Genomic DNA, 13,510 nt, shown 5'->3' on the forward strand with positions numbered 1-13,510 from the left:
AGACTAGACCTACAGAGGAGGAACCTTTTCCCCAGCTGGGCATCGCTCCAGATCTAGATGGGTATGGTGGCCCCCTCCTGGAGTTCAACAGTGACATGAACATTGAGACAGTGACTGGCAAGCTCCTTTACAAAGCCTGCGTGAAAGTTTTAAATAAGAAAAAACTGAATGGGAGAGTGGACACCCCATGGCGAGCTGTACTGGGTTTTAATGATGATGTTAAACCGGAGTGGAGGGCACTTTACAAACCACCCTTAACTAAAAAATTTGCTGACCTCCAATGGAGGATTTTACATGGAATTGTTTCTGTGAATTCTTTTATCTCCGTTTTAAACCCTGAGGTCACACAGGAATGTCCATTCTGTTCACAGAGAGAGACTGTTTTTCATGCTTTTATACATTGCTCCAGGTTGCAGCCATTGTTTGTGTTTTTAAAAAACAACCTGAGGTCATTTTATGTGGATTTTACTTTTCAGATTTTTATCTTGGGTTTTAAATATGTCAGAAAGAACAGGTTTAAGTGTCAGCTGATCAATTTTATCTTTGGTCAGGCAAAAATGTCGATATACCTAAGCAGGAAAAACAAAGTGGCACAGAACACAGACTGCGATGCCAGAAAAATTCTCTCTAGACTGATCAAATCACGGATTCTGATCGATTTTAACTTTTACAATAGTATGGGAGACTTGGAGATGTTCAAGGCGGTGTGGTGCTGCGAGGAGGCTCTGTGTTCTGTAGTGGAGGGAGAACTTTGTTTTACACCAGCATTAGGCTGATAATGTTCTTAACGACTAGCCTTTTGTTGTGCTGATTTATTTTATTTACCTAAATTATTACCTGTATATTTATGGTTTTTTAATGCTCTCTAAATATTTATTAATTTTATATTGAGTCACATTTGACTTTAATGTGTATAATGTGACCTTTTGTTAAAAATAAAAGATTGTAAAAGTCAAGTCTCTCACTCTCTCTCTCTCACACACTCTCTCTCTCTCTAATACAGATACATCAACATCAACCCCAACACCAGGTAAAGTTTCACTTACTGTGTGTTTACAGTATATATAAACATGTGAACATTACGTCCACGCATTATATTGTCCTTAATCACATGCGATCTGATACATTGTAAAATACACACCAATATGTTTCATAATAATTGGAACAGTGTACAGATGAATCATTCATTTGTATTATTCTTTCTCTCTCTCTGTCTCTCTCTCTCTCTCTCTCTCTCTCTCTCTGTCTCTCTCTCTCTCATACAGATACGTCTTCATCAACCCCAACACCAGGTAAAGTTTCACTTACTGTGTGTTTACAGTATATATAAACATGTGAACATTACGTCCACACATTATATTGTCCTTAATCATATGCGATCTGATACATTGTTAAATAAACACCAATATGTTTCATAATAATTGGAACAGTGTGCAGATGAATCATTCATTTGTATTATTCTTTCTCTCCCTCTCTCTCTCTCGCTCTCTCTCTCTCTCTCTCACACACACACTCTCTCTCTCTCTCTCATACAGATACATCAACATCAACATCAACACCATGTAAAGTTTAACTTACTGTGTGTTTACAGTATATATAAACATGTGAACATTACATCCACACATTATATTGTCCTTAATCATATGCGATCTGATACATTGTTAAATACACACCAATATATGTCATAATAATTGGAACAATGTACAAATGAATTATTCATTTGTGTTGTTCTCTCTCTCTCTCTCTCTCTCATACAGATACATCAACATCAACCCCAACACCAGGTAAAGTTTCACTTACTGTGTGCTTACAGTATATATAAACATGTGAACATTACGTCCACACATTATATTGTCCTTAATCACATGCGATCTGATAGATTGTTAAATACACACCAATATATGTCATAATAATTGGAACAGTGTACAGATGAATCATTCATTTGTATTGTTCTTTCTCTCTCTCTCTCACTCTCTCTCTCACACACTCTCTCTCTCTCTCTCATACAGATACATCAACATCAACATCAACACCATGTAAAGTTTCACTTACTGTGTGCTTACAGTATATATAAACATGTGAACATTACGTCCACACATTATATTGTCCTTAATCACATGCGATCTGATACATTGTTAAATACACACTAATATATTTCATAATAATTGGAACAATGTACAAATGAATTATTCATTTGTATTGTTCTTTCATTCTCTCTCTCTCTCTCTCTCTCTCTCTCTCTCTCTCTCTCTCTCACTCTCTCGCTCATACAGATACATCAACATCAACCCCAACACCAGGTAAAGTTTCACTTACTGTGTGTTTACAGTATATATAAACATGTGAACATTACGTCCACACATTATATTGTCCTTAATCATATGCGATCTGATACATTGTTAAATACACACCAATATATATCATAATAATTGGAACAATGTACAAATGAATCATTCATTTGTATTGTTCTTTCTCTCTCTCTCTCTCTCTCTGTCTGTCTGTCTCTCTCTCTCTCTCTCTCTCTCTCTCTCTGTCTCTCTCTCTCTCATACAGATACATCAACATCAACATCAACACCAGGTAAAGTTTCACTTACTGTGTGTTTACAGTATATATAAACATGTGAACATTACGTCCACACATTATATTGTCCTTAATCATATGCGATCTGATACATTGTTAAATAAACACGAATATATTTCATAATAATTGGAACAATGTACAAATTAATTATTCATTTGTATTGTTCTTTCTTTTTCTCTCTCTCTCTCTCTCTCTCTCTCTCTCTCACTCTCTCTCTCTCACACACTCTCTCTCTCTCTCTAATACAGATACATCAACATCAACCCCAACACCAGGTAAAGTTTCACTTACTGTGTGTTTAAAGTATATATAAACATGTGAACATTACGTCCACGCATTATATTGTCCTTAATCATATGCGATCTGATACATTGTTAAATACACACCAATATGTTTCATAATAATTGGAACAGTGTGCAGATGAATCATTCATTTGTATTGTTCTTTCTCTCCCTCTCTCTCTCTCTCTCTCTCTCTCTCTCTCTCTCTCTCTCACACACACACACACACTCTCTCTCTCTCTCTCATACAGATACATCAACATCAACCCCAACACCAGGTAAAGTTTCACTTACTGTGTGTTTACAGTATATATAAACATGTGAACATTACGTCCACACATTATATTGTCCTTAATCATATGCGATCTGATACATTGTTAAATACACACCAATATATGTCATAATAATTGGAACAATGTACAAATGAATCATTCATTTGTATTGTTCTTTCTCTCTCTCTCTCTGTCTCTCTCTCTCTCTCTGTCTCTCTCTCTCTCATACAGATACATCAACATCAACATCAACACCATGTAAAGTTTCACTTACTGTGTGCTTACAGTATATATAAACATGTGAACATTACGTCCACACATTATATTGTCCTTAATCATATGCGATCTGATACATTGTTAAATAAACACGAATATATTTATAATAATTGGAACAATGTACAAATTAATTATTCATTTGTATTGTTCTTTCTTTCTCTCTCTCTCTCTCTCTCTCTCTCTCTCACTCTCTCTCTCTCACACACTCTCTCTCTCTCTTAATACAGATACATCAACATCAACCCCAACACCAGGTTAAAGTTTCACTTACTGTGTGTTTACAGTATATATAAACATGTGAACATTACGTCCACGCATTATATTGTCCTTAATCACATGCGATCTGATACATTGTAAAATACACACCAATATGTTTCATAATAATTGGAACAGTGTACAGATGAATCATTCATTTGTATTATTCTTTCTCTCTCTCTCTCTCTCTCTTCTCTCTCTCTCTTCTCTCTCTCTCTCTGTCTCTCTCTCTCTCATACAGATACATCTTCATCAACCCCAACACCAGGTAAAGTTTCACTTACTGTGTGTTTACAGTATATATAAACATGTGAACATTACGTCCCACACATTATATTGTCCTTAATCATATGCGATCTGATACATTGTTAAATAAACACCAATATGTTTCATAATAATTGGAACAGTGTGCAGATGAATCATTCATTTGTATTATTCTTTCTCTCCCCTCTCTCTCTCTCGCTCTCTCTCTCTCTCTCTCTCACACACACACTCTCTCTCTCTCTCTCATACAGATACATCAACATCAACATCAACACCATGTAAAGTTTAACTTACTGTGTGTTTACAGTATATATAAACATGTGAACATTACATCCACACATTATATTGTCCTTAATCATATGCGATCTGATACATTGTTAAATACACACCAATATATGTCATAATAATTGGAACAATGTACAAATGAATTATTCATTTGTGTTGTTCTCTCTCTCTCTCTCATACAGATACATCAACATCAACCCCAACACCAGGTAAAGTTTCACTTACTGTGTGCTTACAGTATATATAAACATGTGAACATTACGTCCACACATTATATTGTCCTTAATCACATGCGATCTGATAGATTGTTAAATACACACCAATATATGTCATAATAATTGGAACAGTGTACAGATGAATCATTCATTTGTATTGTTCTTTCTCTCTCTCTCTCACTCTCTCTCTCACACACTCTCTCTCTCTCTCTCATACAGATACATCAACATCAACATCAACACCATGTAAAGTTTCACTTACTGTGTGCTTACAGTATATATAAACATGTGAACATTACGTCCACACATTATATTGTCCTTAATCACATGCGATCTGATACATTGTTAAATACACACCAATATATGTCATAATAATTGGAACAATGTACAAATGAATCATTCATTTGTATTGTTCTTTCTCTCTCTCTCTCTCTCTCTCTGTCTCTCTCTCTCTCTCTCTCTCTCTCACTCTCTCTCTCTCATACAGATACATCAACATCAACCCCAACACCAGGTAAAGTTTCACTTACTGTGTGTTTACAGTATATATAAACATGTGAACATTACGTCCACACATTATATTGTCCTTAATCACATGCGATCTGATACATTGTTAAATATACACCAATATATGTCATAATAATTGGAACAGTGTGCAGATGAATCATTCATTTGTATTGTTCTTTCTCTCTCTCTCTCTCTCTCTCTCTCATACAGATACATCAACATCAACCCCAACACCAGGTAAAGTTTCACTTACTGTGTGTTTACAGTATATATAAACATGTGAACATTACGTCCACACATTATATTGTCCTTAATCACATGCGATCTGATACATTGTTAAATACACACCAATATATGTCATAATAATTGGAACAATGTACAAATGAATCATTCATTTGTATTGTTCTTTCTCTCTCTCTCTCTCTCTCTGTCTCTCTCTCTCTCTCTCTCTCTCTCTCTCTCTCTCTCTCATACAGATACATCAACATCAACCCCAACACCAGGTAAAGTTTCACTTACTGTGTGTTTACAGTATATATAAACATGTGAACATTACGTCCACACATTATATTGTCCTTAATCATATGCGATCTGATACATTGTTAAATACACACCAATATGTTTCATAATAATTGGAACAGTGTGCAGATGAATCATTCATTTGTATTGTTCTTTCTCTCCCTCTCTCTCTCTCTCTCTCTCTCTCTCACACACACACTCTCTCTCTCTCTCTCATACAGATACATCAACATCAACATCAACACCATGTAAAGTTTCACTTACTGTGTGTTTACAGTATATATAAACATGTGAACATTTACGTCCACACATTATATTGTCCTTAATCATATGCGATCTGATACATTGTCAAATAAACACTAATATATTTCATAATAATTGGAACAATGTACAAACTAATTATTCATTTGTATTGTTCTTTCTTTCTCTCTCTCTCTCTCTCACTCTCTCTCTCTCTCACTCTCTCTCTCTCACACTCTCTCTCTCTCTCTCTCTCTCTCTCTCACACACACTCTCTCTCTCTCTCATACAGATACATCAACATCAACATCAACACCATGTAAAGTTTCACTTACTGTGTGTTTACAGTATATATAAACATGTGAACATTACGTCCACACATTATATTGTCCTTAATCACATGCGATCTGATACATTGTTAAATACACAACAATATATGTCATAATAATTGGAACAATGTACAAATGAATCATTCATTTGTATTGTTCTTTCTCTCTCTCTCTCTCTCTCTCTCTCTCTCTCTCTCTCTCTCTCTCTTTCTCTCTCTCATACAGATACATCAACATCAACCCCAACACCAGGTAAAGTTTCACTTACTGTGTGTTTACAGTATATATAAACATGTGAACATTACGTCCACACATTATATTGTCCTTAATCATATGCGATCTGATACATTGCTAAATACACACCAATATGTTTCATATTAATTGGAACAGTGTACAGATGAATCATTCATTTGTATTGTTCTCTCTCTCTCTCTCTCTCTCTCTCTCTCTCTCTCTCATACAGATACATCGACATCAACCCCAACACCAGGTAAAGTTTCACTTACTGTGTGTTTACAGTATATATAAACATGTGAACATTACGTCCACGCATTATATTGTCCTTAATCATATGAGATCTGATACATTGCTAAATACACACCAATATGTTTCATAATAATTGGAACAGTGTGCAGATGAATCATTCATTTGTATTGCTCTCTCTCTCTCTCTCTCTCTCTCTCTCTCTCACACACACACTCTCTCTCTCTCTCATACAGATACATCAACATCAACATCAACACCATGTAAAGTTTCACTTACTGTGTGTTTACAGTATATATAAACATGTGAACATTACGTCCACACATTATATTGTCCTTAATCATATGCGATCTGATACATTGTCAAATAAACACTAATATATTTCATAATAATTGGAACAATGTACAAATTAATTATTCATTTGTATTGTTCTTTCTTTCTCTCTCTCTCTCTCTGACTCTCTCTCTCTCTCTCACTCTCTCTCTCTCACACTCTCTCTCTCTCTCTCTCATACAGATACATCAACATCAACCCCAACACCAGGTAAAGTTTCACTTACTGTGTGTTTACAGTATATATAAACATGTGAACATTACGTCCACACATTATATTGTCCTTAATCATATGCGATCTGATACATTTTTAAATACACACCAATATGTTTCATAATAATTGGAACAGTGTACAAATTAATTATTTATTTGTATTGTTCTTTCTTTCTCTCTCTCTCTCTCTCTCTCTCTCACACACACACTCTCTCTCTCTCACACACTCTCTCTCTCTCTCGCTCATACAGATACATCAACATCAACCCCAACACCAGGTAAAGTTTCATTTATTGTGTGTTCACAGTATATATAAACATGTGAACATTACTTCCACACATTATATTGTCCTTAATCACATGCAATATGATACATTGTTAAATACACACCAATATATGTCATAATAATTGGAACAATGTACAAATGAATCATTCATTTGTATTGTTCTCTCTCTGTCTCTCTCTCTCTCTCTCTCATACAGATACATCAACATCAACCCCAACACCAGGTAAAGTTTCACTTACTGTGTGTTTACAGTATATATAAACATGTGAACATTACGTCCACATATTATATTGTCCTTAATCATATGCGATCTGATACATTGCTAAATACACACCAATATGTTTCATAATAATTGGAACAGTGTACAGATGAATCATTCATTTGTATTGTTCTTTCTCTCTCTCTCTCTCTCTCTCTCTCTCTCTCTCTCATACAGATACATCAACATCAACCCCAACACCAGGTAAAGTTTCACTTACTGTGTGTTTACAGTATATATAAACATGTGAACATTACGTCCACACATTATATTGTCCTTAATCATATGCGATCTGATACATTGTTAAATACACACCAATATATTTCATAATAATTGGAACAATGTACAGATTAATCATTTTCCTGGGCTTTTCAGTTTACAGGTCATTATTTTCTTCTTTTTCTTTGAGTTGAGAAGAACAAAATGGAGTATATACTGTAAATTATGTTAATCTCTCAGTGATGTTGAAATCTGGATTGTGATTGGTCAGACGCTAACTTTTTGTTTGTTTGTTTCACAACATCAAATGTAAATTTAAACGGTTTAAAAAATATATTATATGTTCTTATTTTATAACTCCAAATTGTTGGTATAGGAAAATTATCAACTTTTGAGTGATAACAGTCACTTTGCTTCATTAAACACCTCAGGGGGCAAAGTTAGTTGTGTTCAAAAAAGAGGTCTGTCTTTAGCCTTTTTTTGGAGATAGCGACAGATTCTTCCGTACGGATTGAGGATGGAAGTTCATTCCATCACTGAGTGTCAGTCAGTTTGAAGGTTCTGCAACGGGACCTCATGCCTCTCTGAGTATGCATTACCAGTTGTCAGTCGTTAACTGATAGCAGGTTGCGTGAAGGAACATAAACCTCAAGGAGAGTGTTGAGGTAGAGAGGTGCTGTTTCAGACAAGGTCTTGTACGTGAGCATCAAGGCGTTGAATTTGATATGGGCGGCTTCAGCAAACCAATGGAGAGAGATGAAGAGGGGTGTGACATGGATTCTTTTGGGCTGGTTGAAAACAAGGCATGCTGCTCGACACAGCCTAGTAAGTACGCATGGCTACATCATGAAGGTTTCTGCCCCTGCGGTCACGGCGTGAATCATATAACAACCTTTTGTGGTCTCCCAGTGGTTTATAACATAGATGTATAAATACTAATATACATATAAACTTTATATGATTTCTTATGAAGTCTCATAGCTGACTATCATTATCCCTAGCTATTAATAGCCTGACTCTGGTGGCCAATTAGTTAGCTGTCAACCTAATGTTATAAATACCAACTACAACCAGAAACAACTGCAAAGGCTTACCTGCGAAAGGTAATTCTTCTTGTTTGGATTGTGTGAAGGTTTGTACAGTACAACGTCAAACTGCACACAAGTCAGGCATCTTTTCTCCTATCCAGTTATAATATTAATGGCAAGTTTCCCGGACCAATATGGCAGTGATGTTGACATACATGAGGCATCTATGTATTTATATGTCTATGGTTTATAACATGGGCAATATTCAATTTACAACAAAATAAAAGAAAACATGAAAGCCTTCATCTTGGAAGACATTTTTGTCTTACATTTCATAACAAACTTGGGGGAGCTCAGTGCTGACACACCATATTTTTCGTGAATTTCGGAATGTATGCAAAGGATTGTGGGTGATTGGAGGATGCAAAGGATACACTGATACATCCTTCAAAATGAAGGCCACAGAAAGAAGGCTGCCTTCCAAGGATCCTACAAATTGAGACAGCCTTTCATGGTGCTTGATGACGTTGCAGCTGAGATATGCAGCATTACTAGGACGCATATCGTTTTGAGGAACACCGTTTGAGAAACACCCTGAGGCTGCGTCCGAAATCACATACTTTGACAGTACCTACTGCCTTTGATTCAGTACCTACTGCTCGGCGGTTGATACATTAGATACTGATCAGTATAAGTGTTTGGCATAAATACAATCCAGATGCTCTGCTTGGGATAGCGCGGTATACACAATGTCCAGTGGGTCCAAACTGCAGAATATTGACCAAAGCAGTATTGCAAAGCAATATTGACCAAGAAATCTGGGTATTTCTTGAATATTGTTTTATGAATACTAAGAAGTCAGACATACTACTTCTTTGGCGTTCTGCTTTTCGCCTACTGTTTAGTAGGGTAGTACGGATATTCAATGCAGTCTAAGCAATAATAAATTAACAAGGCTAGAAGGCTACAAAGGCCTGAGCTAACACGTTGACCTCCATTTTGTCTCTTACTAAAAATCACAACATCGCGAAGAGCAACTAAGTGACACAATTTTCCCCCACACCATGGGAACCAGACAAAAGAGCATGGGATTTCAATAACCACAGCTGGTTGACATGGCAATCAATCAACCACTGCCTAAATGTCCCACCCAAAACACTCTGTGACATGCTGTTATAGGAAAATAGTCCACCATATTATGTTTTTTTTTTTTTTTTTTTTTTCAGTTATACTGTACTATTATAATTATACTATAGAACTGAGTAAGTAAGCTTTGTTGGCTAGTTTAATTTATGAATATCTGACCCCAGTTTGGTAATAAAATTATAGTGTGATTATGTCATTCTGCTTGTCTCTCTTTGTAGCACTCTGTGGGAGTATGATTTGCTCCTGGGATGAAGTCTGTAGTCAGATAAATGGAGATTATGGCTGTGCCTGTGGGTACATTACAACGCGCGGCCCAAATCCTTACGGTACTTTTCTCATTTTACTATTATTTCTCCCCAACATCAGTGTAGCATGCTAATGTAGCATCATATGTTTGAAAGGGTTGTGAGAAGACAAAACCACATTCATAAGCTGTTAAAATAAACGGCATCTATCTTTGGTATAAATCAGTTTGGACACACCTTGTCCGAGAGGATCAGTAACAGACTGGTCATGTAGCATGTTTGTCTCCCATGTATACAAAAAGTCAAACAAAGCCTCTACATGATGTCTGTTGTCTCCACATTTACATCACATTGCATGGGGAAACCACCCAAACTTCTTCTCTGTGTGGAATATACTAAGGCCTTTAGTGGCTAGATGTTGGTACAAGCTTTAGAGAATATTTAATTAAATAATATTTAATTTTAAAAAACAATAATAGATTATTAAACAACATATTTATTTAAATAACATAACATTAACCTATTGCTAATCTTTCGAATGTTACAGTGAATCCTGAGTTTAGGAGCCAATCCAGGATATAAACCAATGTTACAGTTTCCTTTTATGAATTTCTCTGAGAAGTAACTAGGCAGTTTTCTGACTGTTGGCTCTATTTTCCCTCAGATGCCATTGAGACATGTTCAGGAAGTACTGGATCACTGTCTCTTTCTCGCTGTGAACTCTTTGAAGACGGATATTCTGCAGATAATCTCCACATGAACGACCAAAACTGCAAAGGGGAGCTCCAAGATAACAGGCTGGTGTTCAGCTTTGACAGTAATTTCAACATGTGTGGCACAACTCTGGAGGTACAAAACCAGCACTCTTTTATATTATGTTCATTATTGTTGGTTTGTTTGTTTATTTATTGAAACAAATTTTGAGATCAACTTGTAAGAGCATAAAACAGTAAAGCATTTGTAATAAAGTGCAAGACTAACTGAGAATGCCTTTGATATCCTTTAATACCGCTGACTGTCATGTAAATGAATTAATATTTTTCAACTGACCTATCACAGGACATGGCCTAAATGTATGTTTTCCACATCAATTATTCACATGTGGTTTTATTTATGTCGGCACGTTTACTTAGGTTCATATGTGCAGTTTTAGAACATAACATGTGAATGCACTTTCACCTTTGTCAGATGAAGTATCTCACAGAATGGTGTGTTAATCTGAGGACTAAAATAAATTTCACTCATGGCCTGGCACTCATATTGTCTGTATTATTAGCTAAGCTAACAGAAACATTGCAGTATGTTATATTGCAGACATCAAATAGCCCTATAATTCAGGCAATTATTGTCTTTCTATGTGTGTTTCTTTAGAATAACAGCACACACATCAGCTTCAAGAACAGCGTTGGGACAACTGATGGTATAGGTGTGATCAGTCGTGCTGGTGGCCTCAACATCAACTTTTCCTGTGTGTATCCACTCATCCAGAGCATCTCCATGCCCACGGCTATTGAAGGCAGAGGAGGGTAAATCTAGCAGCAGTGTCACAATTTAAGCAGACATACTTTATGCTATGCTAATCTTCTGCAGTTTTCAAAAGCAGCTTTAAACATCATTTTATTTTAGCTTTTCTCTCATTTAACTCATTTTAACTCCATTTGACATTTTATAATTGCTAATAATTAATAATGAAATTAATACATTAAAGGTACCATAAAAATATAACTAATCCTCTTCTTCTTCTTCTTCTTCTTCTTATTATTATTATTATTATTATTGTTTTAGATTTTAAATGCATTTATTTCTGTTCACAGTGTAATCAGCAAGTATCTGTCTACCGAGGGCTCGTACCAGATCACCATGATCCCGTATACCGATGCTACATTCCAGGATCCACTCTTTGGCAATGTGACCCTAGATGTGAACCATCAGATGTATATAGCTGTGCAAGTGGATCAGTTCGACAGCACTCAAATCGGGCTTGTGCTGGACAGCTGCTGGGCCACGCCCATCAACCAGATCGACTATTACATCCGCTGGGACCTGATCAGTAACGAGTACGTGGAAAAAAAAAGAGACGAAAAATGTTACCTATTTGTACCTATCAGATAACTTACGGAAAAGTAATGTCTTCTTCTCTCCAGGTGTCCGAACCCCAATGATGGCACGGTGGCGGTGTTGCAGAACGGTGTCTCCACGACCAGCTACTTCTCCTTCAGGATGTTCACATTCACCGGCTTCTCCAACAAGATCTACCTGCACTGCCAGGTCCATCTCTGTCTGCTAGAGACAGGCAATTGTGCACAGGTATGAAGACATGTTAAGAGTCATGCTTTGGAATATTAGGAATTCCATTTTCATTTGCAATTCATGCATTTATTTTCTCATTTCCTCTCTCAGATGTGCACTGGAGGCCTTTCCAGAAGACGCCGAGCTGTAGATTTCTACGATTCAGCTGCCATTTCCATGGAATTCTGATTTGTTTGCTTTAAACTTTCTATCATTTTATTTTCATTTTTGTTTTATCTTTAATCATTAAGTATTGCTTTGCTTTAATCATAAATGCAAATTATAAAAATTCAGCTTTTTTAAATTCATAACATCTTGTAAGTGATTGTACTCATCTGTGCTGCCTTAATCAGTCATAATAAATCTTTCAAGCATTTTATTCTTATTGTTTTTATTATACAACTTGAATCCTTTGAAACTTTCAAAGGTGCCGACAGAATCAGTAGGAAGCATTGAAAGTGCTAAGATGCTGCGAGATGGTAAGATACTTTGTTTTGAAAAGGCCGCAAACAACAGAAGGCAGCCCTAGGATTAAAATTCTTACTAGGATTAAATGCTTCATGCATTGTTGCGGGACAGAAGAAATGGGTGAGAGGAGTTATCACAGGAATGCCCACTAACGTTTCTACTGATGTAATTAAGAAAAGTGTTTCGGGAGCAACAGTGATAGATTCTAAGTGGCTGAAATACACTCAAAATAAGGAGAGGATGGATAGCCTCTTAGTTATGCACCATTTTGAAGAGGAAAAAGTGTTTCTTGGAGTAATGAGTTATGTAGTTAGGCCATATATTCCACCCTAGCTTTAACTGTCAGAAGTACTAACATTTGGTGGCAGTATGTAAAGAAAAACACTGTTGTGCAAGATGTGGAGGGGACCATGAATATGGAAAGTGTAAGGAAGGAGTGAAACCTAAATGTTGCAATTGCAGGGGAAAACATAGTGCGGAGTATGGAGGTTGTCGAGTAAGAATAAATGCTGTCAAG

General features: G+C 36.2%; 1 protein-coding gene across 1 annotated transcript; it reads left to right on the forward strand.

The window, feature by feature from the left end:
- The first annotated feature begins 7,901 nt into the window (after positions 1-7,901).
- On the forward strand, positions 7,902-12,893 carry LOC128617448 (pancreatic secretory granule membrane major glycoprotein GP2-like). Its single transcript, XM_053640572.1, has 7 exons — positions 7,902-8,642; positions 10,210-10,317; positions 10,901-11,085; positions 11,608-11,762; positions 12,051-12,293; positions 12,381-12,543; positions 12,637-12,893. Exons 1-7 carry the CDS (start codon positions 8,543-8,545, stop codon positions 12,712-12,714), a joined length of 1,032 nt encoding a protein of 343 aa, XP_053496547.1. The 5' UTR covers positions 7,902-8,542; the 3' UTR covers positions 12,715-12,893.
- The last annotated feature ends 617 nt before the right edge of the window (positions 12,894-13,510 follow it).

The sequence above is a fragment of the Ictalurus furcatus genome, chromosome 13, assembly GCF_023375685.1.
Source record: "Ictalurus furcatus strain D&B chromosome 13, Billie_1.0, whole genome shotgun sequence".
NCBI lineage: Eukaryota > Metazoa > Chordata > Actinopteri > Siluriformes > Ictaluridae > Ictalurus > Ictalurus furcatus.

What these genes read in the sequence shown, in the direction of transcription:
- LOC128617448 (XM_053640572.1), top strand. Translation starts at nt 8,543, where the DNA reads ATGGGCGGCTTCAGCAAACCAATGGAGAGAGATGAAGAGGGGTGTGAC. An exon ending in TGGGACCTGATCAGTAACGA is followed by an intron (nt 12,294 to 12,380) that starts GTACGTGGAAAA and finishes TCTTCTCTCCAG; the next exon opens with GTGTCCGAACCCCAATGATG. An exon ending in AGACAGGCAATTGTGCACAG is followed by an intron (nt 12,544 to 12,636) that starts GTATGAAGACAT and finishes TTCCTCTCTCAG; the next exon opens with ATGTGCACTGGAGGCCTTTC.